The 27,215-nt window shown below is 36.0% G+C and overlaps 1 protein-coding gene across 1 annotated transcript; it reads left to right on the top strand.

The window, feature by feature from the left end:
* Positions 1 to 20,800: 20,800 nt before the first annotated feature.
* Positions 20,801 to 21,667, top strand: LOC132044560 (uncharacterized). Its single transcript, XM_059435061.1, has one exon. The coding sequence runs from the start codon at positions 20,801 to 20,803 to the stop codon at positions 21,665 to 21,667; it is 867 nt and encodes a 288-aa protein (XP_059291044.1).
* The last annotated feature ends 5,548 nt before the right edge of the window (positions 21,668 to 27,215 follow it).

Below are 27,215 nucleotides of genomic sequence, written 5' to 3'. Positions count from 1 at the left end.
CTTATGCTATAAAATCAATTGAGGAATTCCTGCTCCAGTTGCTCTAAATTATCAATAGAATTAGGCTCAAGATCAATGTACCAGTCAAAGGCATTCCGTTTGAAGCGAATGAACTGCTTGACAAGATAGTCTTCAGAAGTCCCAGTGTTGTTATATGTTTCAACAAAATGTGCAACATGCTGCTTTGGATTTCCTTTTCCCTCAAACTGCTAAATTTAGGAAGTTGATAACGACTGGCATCTTGAAGCTATCAATTCTTGTAGTGTACGGCTTTGCGTAAATAAAAGAAGAGTTGACAGTAACATCGCATTTTTCCTTAATAGTCCCTTCGATGAATTTCTTTAGTCGGTCAAGTGGGATCATCCCTTTAGAAAAAATTGGTTTTCCTTGGTGGGCGGCGCTTCTTTTGCGCAAAGTCTCTTGTGCTTCGAGACCCTTCCTAGGTGTGTGGCTGGATTCTCCTTCCATTAAGCCATCCATCAACTTTTCAATCTGAACGTCTTGATTTTGCACATGCTTGGCCAAGCCGTTAATCACCTTTGTCAAGTTTGCTAGTGTACCCTCCATAGCATTAGTTACTATCGTTTGCATGACTGTTGGGGATGTTGGAGAATAGCATGGATTGTCGCATAAGTTGATCTTTGATTGTCTTACTTCATGTGGTGTGAGTGGAGAGGATCTGTCGTTTGAAGTATCATTATCTTCCTTCATGGCAGAGTTCTTGAATCAAGAGAGATCAAGTAGGGATAGTGTCTTCTTAATCTTTTCAGCAATACTGCTTCCTCCCTCCAATGCATCGTTAGGAGATCTTTTTCGTTTTAGGGATGAAGATTCGAAAACAGGAGTTGATGCGGGTGACACTTGGAGTGCTTGTTGTCCCAACATGTTTGCTTTGCTCCTCGTAATTGGTTTAACGCTTCCAAAGGTGAGGGTATGATGTATACGAGGTTTGGGCAAGTAAGAAATAGTATTTGACGATCCTAATTAAGATTTCCAAAGACATCCGAGTTAAGGAAAGAAAGTTGTTAAGAGAAGCGAGTCATATGTTGGGTATCGGATAAGAATTACGAGTATTAAGTTAATGATGTCTTAATGACCCTTTGAGGAAGAGTTATAACGTCCCTTAGAATGGTATTGAAGTAAGGAACAAGTGTTAAGAAGGTTCCATAAGGATCGGAGATCAAACGAGTCGACGAAACGATTCTCGGAAAATCGGACAACCTACGGCCGGACATACGGCCGTATAAAATCTATGGACCGTATGTCCAACCGTAGATCCAGTCCCGTAGAGTCATGATTCACTGGACCAGATATACGGTCCAACATACGGACCGTATAAAACATACGGACCGTATGTTGGTCCGTATATCTTCGTCGGGCTGAAATGTATTTTTAGATAAGGGACCATTTTTCATTTCCATTTCATTTCACTCTCCACTTCCACAACACAAGAAAGCTCTAGAGAGTTCCAAACATTTCATCCATAAGAAATCAAGAGAAATCAAGGATCAACAACAAGAAATCAAGAGAATCAAGTGAAGGAAACCCATTAAAAGTCATCCAAGTCAAGAAATCCCAAGAGAGATAAAATAGGGTTTTGGTGCTAAGGGTGAATCACCATTCCAAGCTTATTCCTCCATCATCTAAGGTAAGTTTCATGATCTTTACATGTTGTTTGAAGTATTTATAAGTTGAAACACATGGATTGTAGAAGAGTATAACGAATGGGTCATCAAATGTGTGAATAGTGTTGCTAGTATGTGATAGTTGAATTGAATCATGGAAATGGATATGTTGATGTTATGAATGTGTTATAAATGACCTATAGAACATGAAATAAGTATTGGATATGAAAGAATACGACGATGGACTTTTAGTCATGAATATGGAGAATTGAAGTAGAATTGTGAAATGCGAATCATATGAATGAATGACGATTGTTGTTAGTGATATTGTGATGATTGTTATGAATGTTGGGAGTTGATATGGAATATGGCGGAAAGTAGTATAAACAAAGGAAATGCTGCCCAAATTTCTATAGCTTTAGTAAGTATGCTTTTCACGATTGATATAGCTAATGTCGATACGAATTCTCTTGAAGGTATAAACAAGTGCATTAAAGGAGAACGAGCAAGCGATAGAATAGCTAAACGACAAAGGTATGTGAGGCTAATCCCTTCCTTCTAAGGCATGAGTCCATATGGCATGAATTTCCTCTTTCATTACAAATGTCCTATCTTCAAGAAGGCTACGAGCCATTATCCACGAATAGCCATACGAGATAAGAGATATGCTACGATTATGATAATGATAATGACAAGCTTAAGTCTAGAGATGCTATAGCTATGATGTAATGTTCTAACTAAGCTAATGAAGTATATGAAATCATTGATGTTGACCATTGTATACACTCACCTTATGTTATTTCTTCCAAGGTGAGGTGAAATGCTTACGAATGCTCATAATGACATCGGGGGTTCACGACCTTATGTCACCCCGACATGACTATACTTGCTTCCAAGTTCTAATGTATGAATCAATGATATGTGTATGATGATATTAAACTATGATGAAACCATGATATGAATATGACATGAATGATAGTGATGACTATGATGATGTATAATGTACGATGATAAATGTATGATATGTATGATGATATGATTCCACCGTGCCTAGATGGCCGGGCATGTCACCGCTAAGGCGGGCTGCTATGATTCCACCGTGCCTAGATGGCCGGGCATGTCACCGCTAAGGCGGGCTGCTATGATTTCACCGAGCCTAGAGGGCCGGGCATGACACCACTAGTGGGCGGCATATGATGGTTACCCGGACGCGGGTTAACGACATGATGATGTATGATTGATACGACGATGCATGTATGGTATGATGATGTATATGTGATATGATAAGGCATACGCTATGATAATGTACATGATATGCTTATGTATGATGAATGTATATGAAATGTAATATGCTTATAAGAGTACACGGGTTGTATCTCCATCCATGACTTATGATATTCTTATTATGCTTATTTCATTCCTCGCCTTACATACTCGGTACAATGTTCGTACCGACGTCCTTTTCTTTGGACGCCGTGTTCATGCCCACGTAGGCAGGCAAGAGACGGTCCGATCTATAGGGGCTAGTAGTGCCGTGTGAGCACTCCATTGTCCGGAGGTGCTATTGATTATTCTTTTGGTACATATATGTATATACTCATGATTGGGCACGACGGGGTCCTGTCCCGTCCATATGTCTAGTACTCTAGTAGAGGCTCGTAGATACGCATGTGTGGGTAGTATGGTCCCATGGTCTCCATGTATATGTATATGTATATATATATGGATATATTATTTTGATAGCCGAAGGGCTTATGTTTATAAAAGTAATTATGTTACATATGATGATATATGTCTATGATTATGAGCATATAGTATGAATGAGAGCATATAGGTAACGGAAATGAGTGGTGTTCGGTGGTTAGCCCCGGATACCCGTCGCGGCCCGTAGTTCGGGTCGTGACAGAAGTGGTATCAGAGCAGTTCAGTCCTAGGAAGTGTCTACGAGCCGTGTCTAGTAGAGTCTTGTTTATGGTGTGTTGCGCGCCACGCTAATAAACAGAGGCTACAGGGCATTTAGGAAAAATGACCATCTTTCTTCATATGAAATCGTGCGATAGAGCCGAGTATAAGATTTAATCCTCCCTAATGAGTATGTTGTGATTTCAGAAATGCCGCCAAAAGGAAAAGCTAAAGCTGCCCCGAAGGGCAAGATTACTATGAAAAGGCGGGCAGAAAGAGAGCCGCCCATGAATGCAAATGAGGATGAATCACATCATGAGGCTTTATCTAATGCCTCCACTACTCCGCCTATTACGGAAGAGCAAGAAGGGGCTTCAGCTCCAGCTCCTATGCCTCCAGTTCCTCCACCGGCTACATCGGGTCAACAAGTGACCGAGGCTATTAATTTATTGACACAGTTGGTTGCCGCTCAGGCACAAAGGCAAAATACGGGCCCAAGTGATCGTTCAGCTAGTACTAGAGCCCGTGACTTCATGAGCCTAAATCCTCCGGAATTCTTTGGGTCAAAATCCGGATGAAGACCCGCAAGGTTTTATTGATGAAATGTTGAGAACATTGCGGATTATTCATGCTTCCGAGACCGAATCAGTGGAGTTAGCATCATATAGACTCCGAGATGTGGCGGTTTTATGGTACAACAATTGGATAGCGTCGAGGCAAGAGAATGCGCCTCCTCCCGTGTGGCAAGAATTTGTTGATGCTTTCCTTCGTCATTATTTGCCGCCCGAGGTCCGCCGAGCTAGAGCGGATAGATTCTTGAATTTGAAGCAAGGTAACATGAGCGCCCGGGAGTATAGCCTTCAATTTAATTCTTTGGCTAGATATGCTCCTACTATGGTAGCCGATATGGGAGATCGGGTGTACAGATTTGTGAGTGGCTTAGGGCCACATTTATTTAAAGATTGCTTGACGGCTTCATTGCAAGACGGGATGGATATTTCCCGCATTCAAGCCCATGCCCAAAATCTTGAAGGACAACAACCTCCGCAGAGGGGTGATCGTGATGTTGATAGAGGGCAAAGCAAAAGGGCCAGATCCATGGGCACAGGTAGTGATTATAGAGGGGGATCAAGACAGACATATTCTAGGCACTCAGGCCAGTCAGTGGAGAGTGCACCTCCCCGGTTTACAGGCAAAGATCTGATCGCTCTTTCCGTTCAGGACAGGGCCAGAGTTCGAGGGCCCCAGGTTCTCAGTTTGGGGGAGATTACAGTCAGGGGAGACCACCGGTTCCTCGATGCAGCCAGTGTAGAAAATTGCACTCAGGGCCATGTCGCCAGGGCACAGATGCATGTTATATTTGTGGGCAGACAGGACACTTGATGCGAGATTGTCCTTCGAGATATGGCAGAGGTGGGGTTCAACCCACAGGATCGGCAGCAGGATCCTCTTCAGCACGTCCTACAGGCGTACTCCCCGTACTCCGGCAGGCCGAGGTAGAGGCCGAGGGGGAGCATCTACTTCAGGTGCCACACAACACCGCTTATATGCTTTAGCCGGACGGCAAGATCTCGAGTCGTCTCCAGATGTGGTCACATGTACATTGACTGTGTTTTCTCATGATGTGTATGCATTGATAGATCCAGGTTCCACGTTATCATATATTACCCCCTATGTTGCTAATCGTATTGGGGTGAAACCCGAGCCAATTAAACCTTTCGAGGTATCCACTCCGGTTGGTGATCCCGTGATAGCTAAACAAGTGTATAAAGATTGTATAATTGTGATATGTGATCGCCAAACCAAAGCTGATTTAGTGGAGCTAGAAATGCTAGATTTGATGTTATAATGGGTATGGATTGGTTGGCCTCATGCTATGCTAATGTTGATTGCCGAATGAAATTAGTTCGATTTCAATTTCCGGGAGAGCCCGTGCTTGAATGGAAAGGTAATACGGCAACTCCAAGGGGTAGGTTTATTTCCTACCTTAAGGCAAGAAAGATGATCGCCAAGGGCTATATTTATCATTTAGTCCGAGTTCATGACACCGAGGCAACATCGCCAACTTTTCAATCTGTTCCGGTAGTGAATGAGTTTCCGGATGTATTTCCAGATGAACTTCCAGGCCTTCCTCCAGAAAGGGAGATTGACTTCGCCATTGATGTGTTGCCGGATACCGAGCCTATTTCTATTCCTCCTTATCGAATGGCTCCGGCAGAATTGAAAGAGTTAAAGGCTCAGTTGAAAGATTTGCTCGAAAAGGGGTTCATTAGACCCAGTTCATCACCGTGGGGAGCACCAGTACTATTCGTGAAAAAAAAAAAGATGGCTCCCTACGAATGTGTATTGATTATAGACAGTTGAACAAGGTGACGATAAAGAACAAGTATCCTCTTCCAAGAATTGATGATTTATTTGATCAACTACAAGGTGCCAAATGGTTTTCCAAAATAGATTTGAGGTCGGGTTATCATCAAGTGAGAGTCAGAGAAGAAGATATTCCCAAGACAAACTTTCGAGACAAGATATGGCCATTATGAATTCCGAGTGATGTCGTTTGGGCTACTAATGCTCCGGCGGTTGTTTATGAATTTAATGAATAATGTATTCAGTGCCTCTCTTGGATTTGTTCGTGATAGTATTCATTGACGATATTGTAGTGTATTCTCGCACAGAATCCGAACATGCATCATCTACGTATTGTCCTTGGAATTCTCCGTACTAGGGAGTTGTATGCAAAATTTTCAAAGTGCGAGTTTTGGCTAAATTCTGTGACATTCTTGGGCCATGTTATTTCGATGATGGCATTAGAGTTGATACTCAGAAAATAGAGGCGGTGAAGACTTGGCCAAGGCCTACGACGCCTACGAAGTTCGTAGTTTTCTGGGTTTGGCAGGTTATTATAGAAGATTCGTAGAGGGCTTTTCATCTATTTCAGCCCCATTGACGAAGTTAACCCATAAGTCAGCAAAATTTCAGTGGAATGACGCTTGTGAGCGTAGCTTCCAAGAGTTGAAGGACAAATTAACCTCAGCTCCAGTTTTAACACTTCCAGAAGGGCCGGATGGCTATGTTGTGTATTGTGATGCTTCCGGTGTTGGGTTAGGATGTGTATTGATGCAAAGATGGAAAAGTCATTGCTTATGCTTCGAGACAGCTGCGAAAACATGAAAAGAATTACCCAACTCACGATCTTGAATTGGCCGCAGCTATTCATGCATTAAAAATGTGGAGACATTATTTGTATGGCGTACATGTCGATATCTATACAGATCACAAGAGTCTCCAATATATTTTCAAACAGAAGGAGTTAAATCTGCGGCAGCGGTGGTTAGAACTATTGAAAGACTATGATGTGAATATCTTATACCACCCCGGAAAGGCAAATGTAGTAGCAGATGCGCTTAGTCGCCGATCTATGGGTAGCCTATGTGAAGTACCTTTGGAGAAGAAAGAAATGATTCGTGAACTCCATCAACTAGCTAATCTTGGAGTGCGTATAATTGATTCAAAGGCGATGCAGAGTTAGTGTTAACAATCCCACAGCTTTCATCCTTGGATGCAGAAATAAAAGAGCGTCAACACGAGGATCCCAAATTGAAGTATTATAAAGGTGTGAAATTTCCAAAAGAAAAGTCACCATTTGAAGTCTCGGTAGATGGGGTTCTCAGGTATCAGAATAGGTTATGTGTTCCGGATGTGGCGGAACTACGCCGCCGAATTCTAGAAGAAGCTCATTACTCTCGGTATTCTATTCATCCTGGAACGACAAAGATGTATCATGATCTTAAATTGATGTATTGGTGGGATGGCATGAAAAGAGACATAGCGGAATTTGTAGCTCAATGTCCGAATTGCCAACAAGTAAAGGTAGAACATCAAAAGCCAGGAGAATTATTACAAGCAATGAAAATTCCTACGTGGAAATGGGAAGTGATCAATATGGATTTTATTGTAGGATTGCCCCGCTCTCGAGGGAAGTATGATTCTATATGGGTGATTGTGGATAGATTGACAAAGCAACTCATTTTCTCCCAGTCAGAACTACATATTCAGCCAAGATTATGCAAGGTTATATCTTAAGGAGATTGTGAGGCTTCATGGTATTCCAATATCTATCATCACGTACGAGGAGCACAATTTACACTAAGTTCGGAAATCCTTCCAAGAAGGTCTAGGTACTCAAGTAAGGCTTAGTACGGCATTTCATCCGCAAACTGACGGACAAGCCGAGCGTACTATACAGACCTTGGAGGATATGCTAAGGGCATGTGTTTTAGATTTTGGTGGTAGTTGGGATGACCACTTACCCCTAATTGAATTTGCCTACAACAATAGCTATCATTCCAGTATCCAAATGGCTCCGTATGAAGCTCTATATGGAAGGAAATGTAGATCTCCAATTGGATGGTTTGATGTCGGAGAAGTGCAATTAATAGGCCCCGAGTTGATTCAACAAGCGGTAGAAAAAGTCAAGGTGATCCGAGATCGATTATTGACAGCCCAAAGTCGCCAAAAATCTTATGCGGATAACCGCCGGCGAGATTTAGAATTTCAAGTTAATGATTGGGTGTTCTTGAAAGTATCACCGATGAAAGGGGTGATGAGATTTGGTAAGAAAGGAAAGTTAAGTCCTCGATACATTGGACCCTACAAAATCATCCGCAAAGTGGGTCAAGTGGCGTATGAATTAGAATTGCCTTCAGAGCTTGAATTAGTTCATCCAAAAGATTTCATGTCTCTATGCTCCGCAAATGTGTGGGAGATCCCACAAAGATTGTGCCAATAGATGATGTTCAGATCACAGAAAAGCTAGCTTATGAAGAAGTGCCTATTGCCATTTTAGACAGGCAAGTACGAAGACTTCGAAATAAGGAAATAGCTTCAGTGAAAGTCTTATGGCGAAATAACAATCGGGAAGAGATGACTTGGGAAGCGGAAGAGAAGATGAAATCCACATATCCACATTTATTTCAGCCCCCGAAGAAATCTATGATGAAACTTCGAAATGATAAGGTATGTATGCTTTATTTTTATGTATATGGGTCGTGTGTGGCCAATCTATATTGCTATTGTGTTGTGGCCCTGTGAGGCAATGATATTATGGGTTGTTGTGACAGGATGGTATCGCCATATTATAGGGGAAACTCTGGCGAAATTTTTCTAGAATCCCCGATGACTTAACATTCGAGGACGAATGTTCCAAAAAGGGGGAAGAATGTTACACCTTAGAAAATTCCCCGTTAGCGTACAAGAATAGACGAGCGAGGGATGATGTATACGAGGTTTGGACAAGTAAGAAATAGTATTTGACGATCCTAATTAAGATTTCCAAAGACATTCGAGTTAAGGAAAGAAAGTTGTTAAGAGAAGCGAGTCATATGTTGAGTATCGGATAAGAATTACGAGTATTAAGTTAATGATGTCTTAATGACCCTTTGAGGAAGAGTTATAACGTCCCTTAGAATGGTATTGAAGTAAGGAACAAGTGTTAAGAAGGTTCCATAAGGATCGGAGATCAAACGAGTCGACGAAACGATTCTCGGAAAAACTGGGCAACCTACGGCCAGACATACTGGCCGTATAAAATGTACGGACCGTATGTCCAACCGTAGATTCAGTCCAGTAGAGTATACTTCACTGGACCAGATCTACGGCCAGACATACGGACCGTATAAAACATACGGACCGTATGTTGGTCCGTATATCTTGGTCGGGCTGAAATGTATTTTTATATAAGGGACCATTTTTCATTTCCATTTCATTTCACTCTCCACCTCCACAACACAAGAAAGCTCTAGAGAGTTCCAAACATTTCATCCATAAGAAATCAAGAGAAAGCAAGGATCAACAACAAGAATTAAGGTGAATCAAGTGAAGGAAACCCATTAAAAGTCATCCAAGTCAAGAAATCCCAAGAGAGATAAAGTAGGGTTTTGGTGCTAAGGGTGAATCACCATTCCAAGCTTATTCCTCCATCATCTAAGGTAAGTTTCATGATCTTTACATGTTGTTTGAAGTATTTATAAGTTGAAACACATGGATTGTAGAAGTGTATAACAAATGGGTCATCAAATGTGTGAATAGTATTGCTAGTGAGTAGTAGTTGAATTGAATCATGGAAATGGATATGTTGATGTTATGAATGTGTTATAAATGACCTATAGAACATGAAATAAGTATTGGATATGAAAGAATACGACGATGGACTTTTAGTCATGAATATGGAGAATTGAAGTAGAATTGTGAAATGCGAATCATTATGTAATGAATGACGATTGTTGTTAGTGATATTGTGATGATTGTTATGAATGTTGGGAGTTGATATGGAATATGGCGGAAAGTAGTATAAACAAAGGAAATGCTGCCCAAATTTCTATAGCTTTAGTAAGTATGTTTTCATGATGATATAGCTAATGTCGATACGAATTCTCTTGAAGGTATAAACAAGTGCATTAAAGGAGAACGAGCAAGCGATAGACTAGTAAACGACAATGGTATGTGAGGCTAATCCCTTCCTTCTAAGGCATGAGTCCATATGGCATGAATTTCCTCTTCCATTACGAATGTCCTATCTTCAAGAAGGCTACGAGCCTTTATGCATGAATAGCCATACAAGATAAGAGATATGCTACGATTATGATAACGATAATGACAAGCTAAGTCTAGAGATGCTATAGTCTATGATATGATGTTCCTAACTAAGCTAATGAAGCTATCCATAGTTCATTGATGTTGACCATTGTATACACTCACCTTATGCCCATTCTTCCAAGGTGAGGTGGAATGTTACGAATGCTCCATAATGAAATTAGGGGTCCACGACCTTATGTCACCCCGACATGACTATACTTGCTTCCAAGTTCTAATGTATGAATTGATGATATATGTATGATGATATTAAATTATGATGAAACCATGATATGAATATGAAATGAATGATAGTGATGACTATGATGATGTATAATGTACGATGATAAATGTATGATATGTATGATGATATGATTCCACCGTGCCTAGATGGCCGGGCATGTCACCGCTAAGGCGGGCTGCTATGATTCCACCGTGCCTAGATGGCCGGGCATGTCACCGCTAAGGCGGGCTGCTATGATTCCACCGAGCCTAGAGGGTCGGGCATGACACCACTAGTGGGCGGCATATGATGGTTACCCGGACGCGGGTTAACGACATGATGATGTATGATTGATGTTATGATGCATGTATGGTATGATGATGTATACGTGATATGATAAGACATATGCTATGATAATGCACATGATATGCTTATGTATGATGAATGTATATGAAATGTAATATAATTACAAGAGGACGCACGGTTGTATCTCCATCCATGACTTACGATATTCTTATTATGTTTATTTCATTCCTGCCTTACATACTCAGTACAATGTTCGTACTGACGTCCTTTTCTTTGGACGCTGTGTTCATGCCCACAGGTAGGCAAGGAGACGGTGCTGATCTATAGGGGCTAGTAGCTGACGTGTGAGCACTCCATTGTCCGGAGGTGCTATTGATTATTCTTTTGGTACATATATGTATATACTCATGATTGGGCACGACGGGGTCCTGTCCCGTCCATATGTCTAGTACTCTAGTAGAGGCTCGTAGATACGCATGTGTGGGTAGTATGGTCCCATGGTCTCCGTGTATATGTATATATATATATATGTATATATTATGATAGCATATATATATATATTATGTTTATAAAAGTATATGTTTTATCTAATGATATATGTTCATGATTATGAGCATATAGTATGAATGAGAGCATATAGGTAACGGTGAGCAAGACATCATCTTGGACTTAACAAAATGGACTTGTCATTTATAGCCCAATTAAATGGGCTAGCCCAATGTATTTGGATCTTTTTAATTAAATTCATGCTTATTGGACTTAAATAATTCATCCAATAATATTAGGGTCAACTACGTATATATACATCTTAAGGAGAAATATTTACAAAACGTGACAATAGTTTTATATTTACAAAACATAACATTATAAATCCTATATAAAACATGCTTTTTTAAATTTTTTAAAAAAAATTATGTTTTTATTTTTTTTAAATTATTTTTTTTTAAAAAAAAAAAATATTTTTTTAATTTTTTAAAAAAAATTAATTTTTTTAATTTTTTTTTTTTAATTTTTTTTTTCCTCAAAAATTCATGTATTAAAGTTGCATGAAATGTGTATATCTCGCTCAAAGCTTAAAAAGTTTGCTCAAAATTTAGTGTATGAAAACTGTATGAAAAATGTATGAAATGTATATATCTCGTTCAAGGCTTAAAAAATCCGCTCAAAATTACGTGTATGAAATTTGTATCTCGCTCAAGTCTAAAATTTCGCTCATATTTTCGTATATAAAGTTCATGTTAGATTTCTGTAAAGTTAATACAACTACAATAACATTGTATACAACTTTGATACAACATTCAAGACCTAAAATAATCGCTCAAATTTTTGTGTATGAAATGTGTATATCTTGCTCAAGGCTTAAAAAGTCTGCTCAAATTTTATGTATGAAGAACATATGAAATGTGTATATCTCGATCAACGCTTAAACATTACGCTCAAAATTTTATGCATGAGAATGGTATGAAATATGTATATCTCACTCAAGACTTAGAATTTCATTCACATTTTTCGTATATAAAGTTCATATTAGGTTTCTGAAAAATTAATACAACTACAACAACATTGTAACAACTTTCATACAATATTCAAGGCTTAAAGTTTTCGCTCACAATTTTGTGTATGAAAATTATATTAAAAATTTCGCTCACATGTACACATTTCGTACATGTTTCATACAGCTTTCATACACAAAAAATTGAGGTAATTTTTTAAGCCTTTGAGCCAAAAAAAAAATTAATTTTTTAAAAAAAATAGATAAAAATTATTTTTTAAAAAAATTAAAATATATATTTTCTAGAAAAAAAATAAAAAAACAAAAAATATATGAAAATCCGTCATGTTTCGTAATCTATCATTATGTTTTGTAAATAAAGAAAACTATCGTCACGTTTCGTAAATATTTCTCCTTAACACGTATATATATATATATATGTAGTTTTCCCTTTTTAGCTCATAATTTATTTCAACTAATATATCCAAATTATCTTACGGACTTGAATTCAATAAATTTTCCATACTTACAGTATGCTATGAATTCTTTTTAATTGCTAAACACGTTATCATGAAAATATTATTTAGCTAGAATTTACTTCATAGCTATACATACATAATCTTGTAGCGTCAGTTTGTAGCGTCATTTCGCAGTATGTTGAGTACTTGAACCATCATTTAATCTTCATATTATACTCACTCACTGCGTACACAGACAACTAGGTACTCCACCCGTATACTTATACTTTGTCATTATGGACTTTGCACACCCTTTAAGAAATAATAAATGAAATGTATATTTTATCATGATATTTATATTAATTGGTATATAGTCTTAATGAATTTGAAAAATGATTTAAAATGAGTAATTAATGCAAAGGGTAAAACAGAAAAAATAAATTATTTCTCTATTGATATTCGAAAATGAGCAAGTAAAAATTAAAATCTATTTTTAAAATAGTGAATGAGCAAAAGTGAACGGAAGGATTAACTAGCACCATAAAATAATTTTATTTCACAAAAAGGCCTGTTGATAAATTGATTAGCATGGAGAGTTCTCCTGTTGAATGGTTGGTGAACAGTGTTAATAACACCGCATAGAGTCTTGAATCGTTGGTGAACATTTCGATTAACTTACTAATCCCGAGATGATAAGGACAATGAGGATTTTTTAATCTACCGAATATAAAAAATGAGAGAACTCTTTACCAAATAGTTCAAATTACGTTACATTTAAAATAATTACACCTCTATTTCGAATTAAGTTGGTGTTTTCTTTAAAAAAAAATTAAAAAAATTGGTGTTTTTTCTAGACTTATTACGCTCCATAACCTATTTGATTAATTTATTCAAATGAGAAAATTATTTATCCAAAAAAAAAAAAAAAGTAACTACTCAATGGCTGAATAGACTATATTAAAGAAAATGATAAAAATTGTCTCTTTTATTAGGGGTAGGTTCAAAATGGTCCTTTATATAGATTTCTGAGCATTTTTAATCCCTTAGTTTGCTAAAAGTTAGCATTTTAATCTTCATCAAATATTTAACAAATTCTGACCGTTAGATTTTACGGGAATTATGAGATTAAAGATTTAACTAGAAACACAAGTAACATCAAATCTCAGAAATTGCAACACCAAAAGTTACAGTGGACTAGATAAAATAAAGCAGAAATTGCACTTGAAAAAATTAACAAGACTGCAGAAATAAATCAAAAAGAGCAGGAAAAAAAATGCATATTTTATGGACTCACCCTTAATAAATGTATAGAACCAAAAGTGCTTAGAATATCTTTTAAAATTCATTTTGAACATTATCCGAAATATAAGATATCATTCTTATAAACAATATTTGTCCAATCACGTTGTCTAAGATGTTTGACGTATTTAGGGGCATCACATTAGTGATAGATGAAGAAATATTGAACTATTGATTGAATTGTTAAGCGATTGAGAAAATATCATATTACAATTTACTTGAAAAAGTTAATTCTTCGAGTGGTCATTGAACTTATAGAAAAATTTCACTAAAGTAACTTTTGATTTTTTTTTTTTAAATAATAAGGTCATCAAACTATGCTCATATTTTCAAAAAAAAAAAAAAAAAAACAATCCATTTTAGGACATAACACCCCTTAACCCATTTTTAATAATAAAATCCATTTGAATATTTCTATTTTATTTTCAAAATGTGAAAAATATTATTCCTAATCAAAATTTCAGAATATTGCAAAATTATGTCTAAGTAGACAATAAAAGGATACAATTGAATGGAGTAGATCTTTGCTTAAGTATAGTCTTTTCGGAAAAGGCTCAAATATGCCATCCAAATTTTCTATATCAAACGATTGTATATAATTTTCCCTAATATATAAAATTTTCACTTATTAAAAGAATATTTACTGCTTTTATTTTTTTGGAGATGAACTTGGAATATTTTAGTTTTATTTAACTTTAATAAATAAGTGGTTTAAAATTAATCTAAAAATTTATATTATTAGAAAGCATATATACAGCTAATTATAAAAATATTTTCATTTTACAAAGTAGTTATCCAACATGATTTTTTTTTCTTGAGAAAATTTATCCAAATATTCTAACCAATAAAGCAAGTTTATTCTAATTATTACAAATTGGATATATATATATATATATATATATATATATATATATATATATATATATATATATATATATATATATATATATATATATATATAACTTATTTCATGCATCATGATCTATATAATGTCTCATTTGTTTCAATTATGTCCAAGCATTTCCATTAAGTAAAATGTTTAACTTCCGGCTTTGAGCAATAGAAAATACCAAGATAGTTCAAAAGAAGTTGATATAACAAAGAAAACCTTATAGCATACTTCAAGTTTAAATGGTTATATTGTTTAATTCTTGTAGCTTGAAATATTACTTTGAATATTTTTATTTTACTAGTGAAGCGTACGTGCGAGTGCACATGTCAACAAATAAAAAAATGTATTAAAAAAATAACTTGTAAAATAGTAAGAATATTAAAATAAATGCAACATTCATTTAAATGACAAAATAATATTATTTCATTGACTCAAATGCTATGTTTGATGCATCATGCATCTAATCTAATACTCCCTCCCTCCCATTTTGTTTGAAGGTTGATCAATTTGGAGACCCTTTTTTTTTTTTTTTGGGTTAGGAGATTTTGGAACCAAGAACATTCCTTCTGATTTTTTTCACTTTTATTGAACTAAAAATTTAGAAATTGAAGACAACTTAGTTTATTTTTGAAATATTATTTTCTTATTTATTTATGATAGAAATTTTAGCATTGTATTTTCTTACTTCTTTTATATATGTTTTAGAAAATTTAGGAATATTCTAATTCTGTTTCTATTATGTAGATCGATTGCCACTGGTATATTGTATCTTTTGTTAGAATTATTAAAAAGTGTATATATAGTAGGTTTCTTTTTATTCAATCAGAAAAGACATATGCCACAACGTAATATGACCAAATAATTAAATCTTACAATTTACCCCTAAAAATCCTAGTTACTAAATCAGTTCTGTCTTGAGGAAGTTGTATTTCGCATAATTATTTTACTGTAGATTTTTTAAATTTTTTTCCCACGATTTTCTTCTTTGGTATTTATCACTTCAGTTCTTATAGTGATTAGTATCACAAAGTGACTGTTTATTAGAGCTCTATTTTCATGTAAAGAATTACAGTATTTCAATTAATTAAAAGACCTATTAACTAAAATATGTCACCACATACAAAATTCGAAATTATAATCTAATTACTTGGACTAAAACACATGGCAAATATAATCAAACCCAATCAAAGAAGAAAGATTTGTATTGACGGCAAACCTAGTTCAAATAAGAAACTGAAACTTTATCGAAAAGAGGTATTTAGAACAAAGGCAGCGAGAATTTAATTATTGCAAGATTCATACTTGTTAAAAGCTCAAACATTAAGATTTTCAATTGATATCCTCCATGCCCTTTGATGCTTTCAACTGCCTAGAAGAAAAAAGAAGAGACAGGAGATTAAAAAATTCTTGAATTGCGCATAACTATATATGTACATTGATGCCTACTAAATTACAAGAACTTGAAACGTTATATAAAAAAGGTAATTAGAATTCGTAAAAAGGGTCAGGAGGTAGCATTACAAATTTGAAGTGTTCCTAGAAATCAATTGTTAAAGAAGTGCCTAACTGGTAAGCTACAACAGGTTCTTGAATAAACTTTAAATAATTTAGATTCTTGAAATTCAAAATTTGAGCAATTAAAAAGATTGTAATCATAATAACTATTGCAACTTCCAATACTGAAACAAATCCGAAAAGATAAATCAAAATTAAAAATAAAATTTGGCCACCAATAAACTACGATTCGTTGGAGAAACTCATGTATACACTAAATATTCATTATTTAGCTAAAATTCTTACCTGCAATCTGCATTACCAAGGTATATTTACTCCCTCGTTGCCGGAAGGTACACAAGCTAACAACCAAAGCACAAAATTATGTAAGAACGTATGCCTAACTGGTAAGCTGCAACAGGTGCTTGTACAAAGTTCAAATAATTTAAATTCTTGAAAATCAAAATATGAGCAATTAAACGGATTGTAATCATAATAGCTATTGCAACTGCCAATACTGAAACAATTACGAAAAGATTAATCAAAATTGAAAATAAAATTCGACAGCCAATAACCTACAATTTGTTAGAGAAATTCATGTATACAGTAAATATTCATTATTCGGCTAAAATTCTACGTGCAATTTGCATTATCAAGATATAGTTGTTCCCTTGCTGTCGGAAGGTACCTAGGCTAACAACCAAAGCACAAAAATTATGTAAAGAGCGTATTGCTTTTCTATTAAAATTGAGAATAGTATAGCCGACCATCCAGTCCTATTTAGAACTCTTTATCCTAATTGGACTACCTCTCTTTAATAGGGATATCTTAAGTAGTAAGTTTCTACTTATTCTCCTATTAATTCTTTTTCCCCTTTTTAACCTACGGTACTCTATGTAAGGAAAATTAATTGAAGAAGGAATTTCCTACTTATTCTCTTCTTCTTTTTCCTTTTTGGTCATGAGGCTATTTTGTTTTCCTCAATAAAATACTTTATTTGTATTTTTAATTTCACCCCATAAAATAGTAAATGATAATTTTGACTATTGTTGAGTCTTTTAATGAAGGGCAAAAAGTTCAATCAACATTTCTAAGGCCCTTTGTGCTTTTAATATAACTAATCTTAAATGTACGTGCGTTGCACGTGTGCATCGCGTGAATCAATAAATAATTTATATAAAAAGAATACGTTTTTCATTAAAATAAATGAAATTGTCTAAAGGACGAAAATAGGTATTGTTACAGGGACATAATAGTTGAATTCAATATTTACTAAACACGCAAACAGTGTAAATTTAGTTAAATTAATTATATATTATTTGTAACTATAGATATTTTAGTATATGAGAGACAAATATATTATGTTGTTGTATCTCACATAATATCTTTTTATAACGACTTTCTTAGCGTATGTTACGTTCTCTTATCAGATGATCATTTTTAGTGGGATTATGTTCTTCGATGACATTAAATAAAACACACTGTCAAACCTAATGTGGCTTGTATCTGCCGCGGTATATTTTTCACTTGGACATCTATGTTGCACTTTCAAGGGAATATCAATGTCAATTTCAAGAGTTTTGTCACGAAAGAGTAGCTAAATCGACAAAAAGGATCATACACCAAGCATATTGTCTACAAAAAGATATCGATTACACATTAACATTAGATATTATAATAAGAATTACAACTAGCAACTTTTCAATAATATGCAATTGTCTATCAAGAATATACAATCATTTATCAATACTAACTTCTAAAACAAACTAAAAGAATTTAAAAAAAAAAAAAAAAAAAAAAAAAAAAACCTCAAATCACACAAATTTATCTCCGCAATCATCGACTCTATCATGATTTCATGTTTAAAAATGTGGAGTACAGACTTCTTTTGTAGGAGAGTTTATCTCCTTTCTAATCAAAATTATTTTCTTTAAAATTCTAGAAAATTAACGGAAGTAGCACTAATTGGTAAACAAATTTTAAATCTAAAGTGATTTTAATTGCTGAATATTCCTAAACCTGATGTTTCTCCTTTGTTGCCTATAGCAGTTTTGTTAAAAGGGTTTTACTAAAGTGAATTTTTAACCTAAACAAATTAAGACACGACATAAGTAATTAATTGGTTCAAAAACCTCAAGTGGAGCCCAACTTAAATAAATAGAAGTTGAATTCAATATATAAACGATAATTATGGAAGTTTTTTGTTTTTGCCAAGAAAACAAATAGCGCTTTTTTTTCATACTTATTCCCTCAAATAATACAAACAAGACTATTACATTACAAATAGATTATTCAAATAAATAGCACCAAATAAACACTATCTTATGAGAAAAGTTCATGTGCTTTGATCTAAAACAGAGAAAATCATCTCATTATGTAATAGGACCAATTCCATTAATTTACTTTTTGTTAAGTTAACATTTTTAAAAAAAAAAAATTATTTAAGAAGACCCGCTAAAATAGGATATTCGGAATGGACGGCACGTTTTCCTATCTGAAACTTCCATATAAAAAACCTAAAATTAAGGGAAACAAAAGAAGAATATATGTAATTACCTAAAGATTTTTATGAACACTACAACAGAGTATGAAATTTTGTAACATCTTTTTACCAACAAGCAGAGCATAAAATACTACCTTATGAAAAAAGTTCATATGCTTTGATCTAAAACAGAGAAATCATCTTATTATGTAATAATACCAATTCCATTAATTTACTTCTTGTTAAGTTAACATTTGAAAAATAATAATTAATTATTTAAGAAGACCCGCTAAAATAGGATATTCGGAATGGAAGGCACGTTTTCCTATCTGAAACTTCCATATAAAAAACCTAAAACTAAGGAAAACAAAAGAAGAATATATGTAATTACCTAAAGATTTTTATGAATACTACAATAGAGTATGAAATTTTGTAACATCTTTTTACTAACAAGCATAGTATCGTTGGTTAATTTCAATAAAAGGCAACAATTTAATTATATTGTTATAATATCATATAACTTTCAACTACAATTTTTTTCTTTCTAATAAATATTTTAATTTTATTTCTTATTCTACGATTAACAAAAAGTATTTTAAAATAAATTAATTGGAAATAACTTTTTTACCAACAACCATATGTTATTGGCTAATTTTAATAAATGGCAATTACTTGATTAAGTTATTTTAAGAAATGGCAATTACTTGATTAATTTTAATAAATGGCAACAATCATGAAACTTCTAACTACGGGTTTCTCTTTTTACGAAAGAATTTAGATTATTATATTAGGGGTAATAAATTAAATTTAGAATATAAACATAATTGGTAATAATATTTTTTTATTATTGGTAACCCGCTTAATTTCTCAACAATTTGTGTGGGTTGTGACCTAACAGAACATTAACACAAAAAGTGATCAAATTTTTATGAAAAGCGGAGGAATTCTATAAAAAGGAATTGAATAAATGAATAATGAATACTGCATGAATCGTAATACGAACAAATTCAAGAAAATGACCTCCGCTTCACTCGTTGAGATGTAGGAAAAAGTGCAACTCCACCAAACACCATGAAAATAGTAAGCCCCTCATAGATAGATTTTCGTCATATAATGTGTTTCCACTTAGTTTGACAATTACGAGTATGAGTATGGAACAAATTTATATATAGTACAATTTTAATTGATTTCACACTCTCAAATATGTAGGACTTCTATATAGTTGATTTTAAACTTTTAAATATAAGAAAAATAATTAAATGACTATTTTTTCTACTTTCTTATTGAATTGGATGATCAATAAGAAAGGAAAAAAACAAACGAAAAATGATTATTTCAAACCATATAAAAAAAATTAAAAACTAAACCAACGGCAAATTAAACCACGAAAAAAAAATTACCAGATGTTATAGAACGACATAAATATAACTTAAAGTAACCTGCTGAGGAACAATCGATATTCATGGAGAATAAAAAAAAACATATTAATAGACGTTTTAATATAAAATATAGATTAACCTAAAGCAGAAACTATTATGATCTTTTATTTATAAAAGAAGTTGAATTGGATGATCAAGGAAAGCGACAAACGAAAAACAATTGTTGCAAAACCATATAAAAGATTAAACACAAAAGTAACATGAACTATACCAAGAAAAATGATCAAATGCTATAAAACGACAAATAAAACGACAAAAATATAACTTAAAGAACTCACATGTTGAGGAGCAATTGATATCCATGGAGAATAAAAAATTAGAATATTAATGGGCGTATTAACCCTCTTTAATAAGGATGTTAAATACTATGATAAGATTCATACTTATTCAATTGATTCTTTTTTCCTTTTTGAACTTACGACCAATTCGATTTCTTCTTTAATAGGAATATGAAGTAATAATAGAAAAATACTAAAACTTTTAGAGAGAGAGGCTCCACCTTCTCTCTAAAATTTACCTACCTTATCACCACTACAAAACACACCAGTTTTCAAGGGTATGACTAAGCCCTCCACACTACCCACTGAGACCTTTCCCCCTATTCCACCAAAACCACCGGATAAATCCCAATCAGATATGGAAGAGGACAGAACACCACTAATACCACCTTTATCTTCGCAACCACTATCCTACAAAGATGTGGTCTTAGAAAAGGAAGAGAATCTAGAAGCCTCCTATCTACACGAAATGGATCGTGAAACTCACATGAAAGACCAACTAGAATCGCCTGCAGATCTAGATACGATTACCCTCACGCCAGAGGAAAAAGAAAGGCTATACCAACCATGGAAATACTCAGTCATAGTCAAAGTATTCGGGAAAAGACTGAGTCACCAATACCTTAAAGGGAAATTAACCGACCTTTGGAATATCGATGAACCCCTAAATCTAATAGATCTGGGGTTTGACTTCTATGTAGCCAGATTTAAAGAAGAGCAAAGCCTTCAAACTGTGTTATATGAAGGCCCATGGTTCGTTGAAGGTCAGTTTTTATCAATCAAGAGATGGGAACCAAATTTCGTCCCAGCAGAGTCAAAAATTGACACTGCGGCTATATGGATTCGTTTACCACAACTGCCCACTAAGTTCTACGATCAGAGAATACTAGAGAAAGTGGGTAGAAGAATTGGCCAACTAGTGAAGGCGGATGCATGCCCATCCGCTACCCTTAGGGGAAGATATGTGAGGATCTGTGTTGAAATTAGTTTGGATGTCCCTGTGAGAACTTCGATCATGATTGGATCGCATAAACAACAATTACTCTATGAAGGGGAGGGAATCATGTGTGTGGGATGTGGACGGATTGGTCACACAATTGACAACTGCACCTACATCACCCCAAAAACCACAACAACTGAAGCTTGAGAGCAAGTCACTACTTCGACAAAGGATGGAAAAGAGCGAATCGAAGATGGTCAACTTTAGAAGGCGGAAAAAGAGCCCACCAAAGAATACAGAAGGAATGGAGGCGCCGGTAAGACCCCAAATGAAAGGTAAGCTAGGCCAGGTAAAATCATATGATGGCACATCAGGTAAATTCCAGTACTCCCAAACTTTTAATTACAGAGATCGGAATACCCATGGTAAGGGGGAAGCGGTGGCGGAGAGCTCTAGGGTTCAATCTATCACCTCTATCCCTGATGGACCAGACCAGTTTGCAATGGGAAAGCTTGGGCCATCGGCACCAACTATTCCCAATGGGCCTTTTTCTTTCAAAGCCCATATTGCTAATTCGATTTTTACCTGTGGACAGGAAACTCGGGTGGAACATGCCCAAAAGGGGAAGGCCCAACAAAGACCATCAAAAGTTAGTCGCAAAACAGTTGGGTAAGGGCCTACAGAAAAATCAAAAGAATCAGCCTACTCAAAGCCCAAGAGAGTTTTTATCTCAACCCACTTTACCAATTGAAAGCGGGCCTCAGCAGAAAAAATGAAACATGGACAACACATTTAAGTCAACTGGGTCTTTGAACCAAACAGAGGCTTTCTTGGATAATAACGAGGTACTTTTTGTCCCTCCATCAAATATTCCTCTACATTTTTGCAAAACTACTGGGATCAAATCCATCTCAAAGGATTTACACTGTCCCATGCAGATGATCACACGTACACCCCAGGATAATCATTGCCCTGAGGTAGACGTGAAAAGAGACGCAAAGAACGAGGAGTTGCCATTAAAAAATAATCTTTTTTCAAAAAATATCTCCTTAACTATTAATCCGGGTTTTAAAAACACCCAAGATGTGTTTAGAAAAACCATTACCACTTCCTCACATCACCTAACTGACCTCACATCTCTCAAAACAAAAACTACTAAAAATGAAAGGAGACAACTTCAACCCACAAATACCACTGATCCTTATCACATCACCACCATCACCGGGCTACATAACGACCTCTTGGTTGGAAATGGGCCTATAGGGCCACTCGGTGGGACTGAATGTCCAAGTGGAGGGAAGGGAAGTACTTTTGATAGTGAAAGATGCAGGCTTCCTAGCCCACATTGTGACCCAGGGGTTGAACAATGCAATGGAAAAATATGGCCATAATGTGTGGCTACAGACCCTGCTACAGACCATGTAACAGACAACCCCGAAAACCATGCTCCCAAATCACATCTCCAATGTCATGAAGGAAGTGACTTAAACACTACCTTTCTTTCCTCCTATAAACCCTCTTCTACCACCCCAGAACCCAATCTTCATCCCATGAACACCACCACCAGCTCAGACACCCATGCAGACCAATACAACTATAACGATGACCGCTCCACAATCATCAGAGGTCACAACAGCTTTGACCCAGACCATAAAATCATTGAGAGCTGGCAACGACGAACTAGAAGCCATGTTGACCTCAATGCATGTGCCAAAAACGTCTGCTATAACCCTAGAGGAACTACACCTTGCAGAGTTCAAGGGCCCCAGGAGCGAAATGCTGATAGTGGTTTGTCCAAGGTTGCTGTTAAAAGTAGGTATAGGGATAAAATACCCAGTGGAGCCTCTGACAGGGGACTTTGCAGCTGTGCTGAACCCCACTCTAGCTCAGGTGACCAGGGATACTTTGTGGACCAACTCACCACCCAAGGGGAAGGGGAAGGGGAAGGGGAAGGAAGTAAGAAGAGAAACTCCTAGACCTCACAAACTTGTTTTAATGAACATCATTATATGGAATGCTAGAGGGGCAAACAACCTAGAGTTCAGGAGACACAGTACTGCCATGGTTGGCCTGCATAGGCCTGCTATGCTTGTCCTCCTTGAGACCAAAATGAATTAGCACATACATATTGCTCAACAACTTGGTTTTGACTCTGTTATCCAAAGTCTTGCCGTAGGAAACTCTGGAGGTCTAGTCATAATATGGAAGGAAGACCTACTTAAGGTGAAAGATCTGTCCATAACCACGTAGGGAATCCATGCAATAGTTAAGGTATACAACTCTACTCATCAGTGGTTTTTTAGTGCCATTTATGCTAGTAATCTATTTTCCGAAAGGAAGCTTCTTGGGGAGCAGCTATGCATTTTTTCAAACTCTATCAATGTTAGATGGCTTGTAGAGGCTGATTTTAATGAGGTATTCAGAGCCTCTGATAAATTTGGAGGCAATAATATTAGCAGTAATAGAACTAGTTGCTTTTGGAAGTGTATTAATCAATGCAAGCTTGTTGATCTAGGCTTTAAAGGTAGTAGATATACCTGGACTAACAAAAGATATAGGAACAGGCAAAATTTGATACTTGAAAGACTAGATAGATGCCTAGTAAATGATGACTGGTTACATATGTTCCCAGATGCCACAGTCACCCATTTGCCTAGAACCCACTCTGAACACTGACCTCTTCTTATTAAGCTCCTGAATCCACAGCTAAACCCTTCAGACAAACCCTTCAGATTAGAAACAATGTGGTGTAGTCACCTTGAATTTAAACACATTGTCAGAGACTCCTTTAAAAATTCTGATGATTTAACTAGGTCTACTAGATCTTTCAAATACAAGGTTATAGACTGGACCAAACACACCTTTGGTAATATCTTCCACAAGAAAAAACAGCTTTTAGCCAGACTAGAGGGCATCCAAAAGTCCATAAACTATCCCCATAGCTTCTTTCTTCAGACTCTTGAAACAAATCTTCAAGGGGACTATAGTGAAATCCTTAGGCAAGAGGCTAAATTCTGGAAACTAAAATCTAGGATAACTTGGTTGGCTGAAGGGGACTCTAACATTAAATTCTTCCATACCTCTACCCTTAATAGAATAAGAAGAAATAGAATCCTGGCTCTCCAAGATGATGTGGGTAATTGAATATATGATATTAATGACATTAAGAACACCATCACTAGCTATTACCAAAATCTCTATAATACTGATCACTACCAATCTGCTAGATCTCAAAGCATAAACCCTTCCATCTGTGGTATCCTAATTGAGGAGGATAAAAACTCCCTTAGTAAACCTCTGAGTGTAGAAGAAGTTAAGCATGCTGTCTTTTCCTTCAAACCCCTAAAGGCTCCTGGTCCTGATGGCATCCATCTTACTTTTACCAAAAATTCTAGGCAAATATCAAATAACCGTTAACCCAGTATTGTCAAAAAATCTTCACCACTTTCCATATGGATGAAGACATCAACAACACCTATCTCTGCTTAATCCCTAAATGTGCCAATGCTACTATCCTTAAAAACTTCAGACCCATTGGCCTTTGTAACACCCAATACAAGATCATCACCAAAATTATTGTCCATAGAATCAAGCCTATCCTTCCTAAGATTATAGGCCCTACGCAAGACAGCTTTCTAGCAGGAAGAAGGGTTGCTGACAATGCCATCATAGTACAAGAATACATTAACACTTTCAATACTATGAAGGGCAAACAGGCTAACATGATCCTTAAGATTGATCTAGAGAAAGCTTTTGACAGGATAGAATGGTCCTTCATTAAGGATACCCTTACCTTCTTCAACTTCCCTACTAGCCTTACTAAACTAATCATGTCTTTTATCACTTCTTCCTCTATCTCTATCCTGGTTAATGGAGGGAAAACAACTCCTTTCAAACCTTCTCGAGGAATCAGACAGGGAGATCCCTTATCCCCCATATCTTTATCATGTACATGGAGAGGCCGTCTAAGACCATTAATTATGAAGTAGATACCCTAAACTGGACCCCTATATCCACCTGTAGAAATGGCCTTAAACTATCTCACCTATTCTTTGCTAATGATCTTACATTATTTGTAAGAGCCAATACTAAGAATTGCCACACTATCATGAGAACCCTTGCAAACTTTAGTATAGTGTCTGGGAAAAAAATAAACTTTGCCAAATCCAAGGTTATCTTCTCCACTAACTGTAAAGCAGAAGATAGAGCCCAGTACTCCACACACCTATCCATTAGAGCTAGTCAACATTTTGGGAAATACCTTGGATTTCCCATCCTCTACAAAAGACTTACTAATGTTGATTTCCAGTTCATCCTTGACAACCTTAAGGTCGAACTAGCAGGTTGGAAAACTAAATTCCTAAACATGGCTGGTAGGACTGTCCTTGCCAAAGCTTGCTTAAGTAGTATTCCAAACCATGTCATGCAATACATCAAACTCCCTGCCAAGATTACCTAACAAATCAACAAAACCCAAAGGAACTTTGTCTGGGGAACTATTGCTAAAAAAAGAAGAAGATGCATTTGGTAGAATGGAAAACCTTAACAAGACCTAAAAAAGAGGAAGGGTTAGGGATGAAGAAAGCTAAGATTAAGAACAAAACCACCTTGACAAGCCTAACCTGGAGGGCATCCACCCTTATAGCCAAACATTGTGGACCAGTCCCTAGGAGACAACAATGTAGAACTTGGAAAAACATTCTACAAGGTTACAAATATTGTAAAACTGCCACACAGTGGGTTGTCAACAAAGGAAACACTGTGAACTTCTGGAATGATAATTGGATTCCTCACAGCACTAGTGTAAGATCCATGATACAAGGTCCTCTCAATAGACATGAAGACACTAAGAAAGTTAGTGATATAAACCAAAATGGTGTCTGGCATTTCGATCGTTTATCCTTTGTTTTCCCAAGTCCTGTAAGGGACATCATTGAAAACACCTACAAATTCCCTAACACAAATGCAGAAGATTACAACTATTGGAAACTCTCTGGCAATGGACAATTTAGCTCAAGCACAGCCTACTCCCATATTGACACAGAACCCCGAGATGTACCTCAAACTAACCTGATGAACTTCTCATGGGTATGGAAGCTTAAGACTCCTAATAAGATCAAATTCTTCTTCTGGCTTCTGAATCACAATAGACTACCCACTGCCTCCTACCTTCATTCAATTGGTATCAACATAATCCCTACCTGCCAAACTGTGGCTCCCCTCAAGAAGACTCAAATCACATCTTCTTTAAATGCTACATTAGTAAATCCTTTTGGGCTAAAGTGGCTCAGGCGTATAACTCCAACTCTATCACACCCATGTCCTTCCAAAATACTACAACCTGGGTAAATACCTGGAATAGCCTCAGGGGTAAAGATTTCAACTACCTCATCAGTTGGTCTAGCCTAATGCCTTTATGTTTTTGGGGACTTTGGTTAATTGTAATAACAATCTCTTCAATCATAAACATGATTACCCCTCCTTTACTCACTTATATAGCCAATCCACCGAGTACTCCCAGATATGCCAACAAACTAACACTCCTATAGCTAGAACCACCATTAGCATTAAGTGGGAGCCTCTAGACAATGCACTCTTCAAGCTCAATACTGATGGAGCATGTAAGGGGAACCCAAGAGTGGGAGGTATAGGGGGAGTCTATAGAGATCAAAGTGGAAACTGGGTCTTAGGCTATATGAAAGGACTTCCACACACCACTAACAATCTTGCTGAACTAACGACTATTATGCAGGTA

Source organism: Lycium ferocissimum, unplaced genomic scaffold (assembly GCF_029784015.1).
Source record: "Lycium ferocissimum isolate CSIRO_LF1 unplaced genomic scaffold, AGI_CSIRO_Lferr_CH_V1 ctg4786, whole genome shotgun sequence".
In the NCBI taxonomy this organism is placed as follows: Eukaryota; Viridiplantae; Streptophyta; class Magnoliopsida; order Solanales; family Solanaceae; genus Lycium; species Lycium ferocissimum.
Note: the sequence above shows the minus strand (reverse complement) of the source record. Positions and strands in the feature narration are given on the sequence as shown.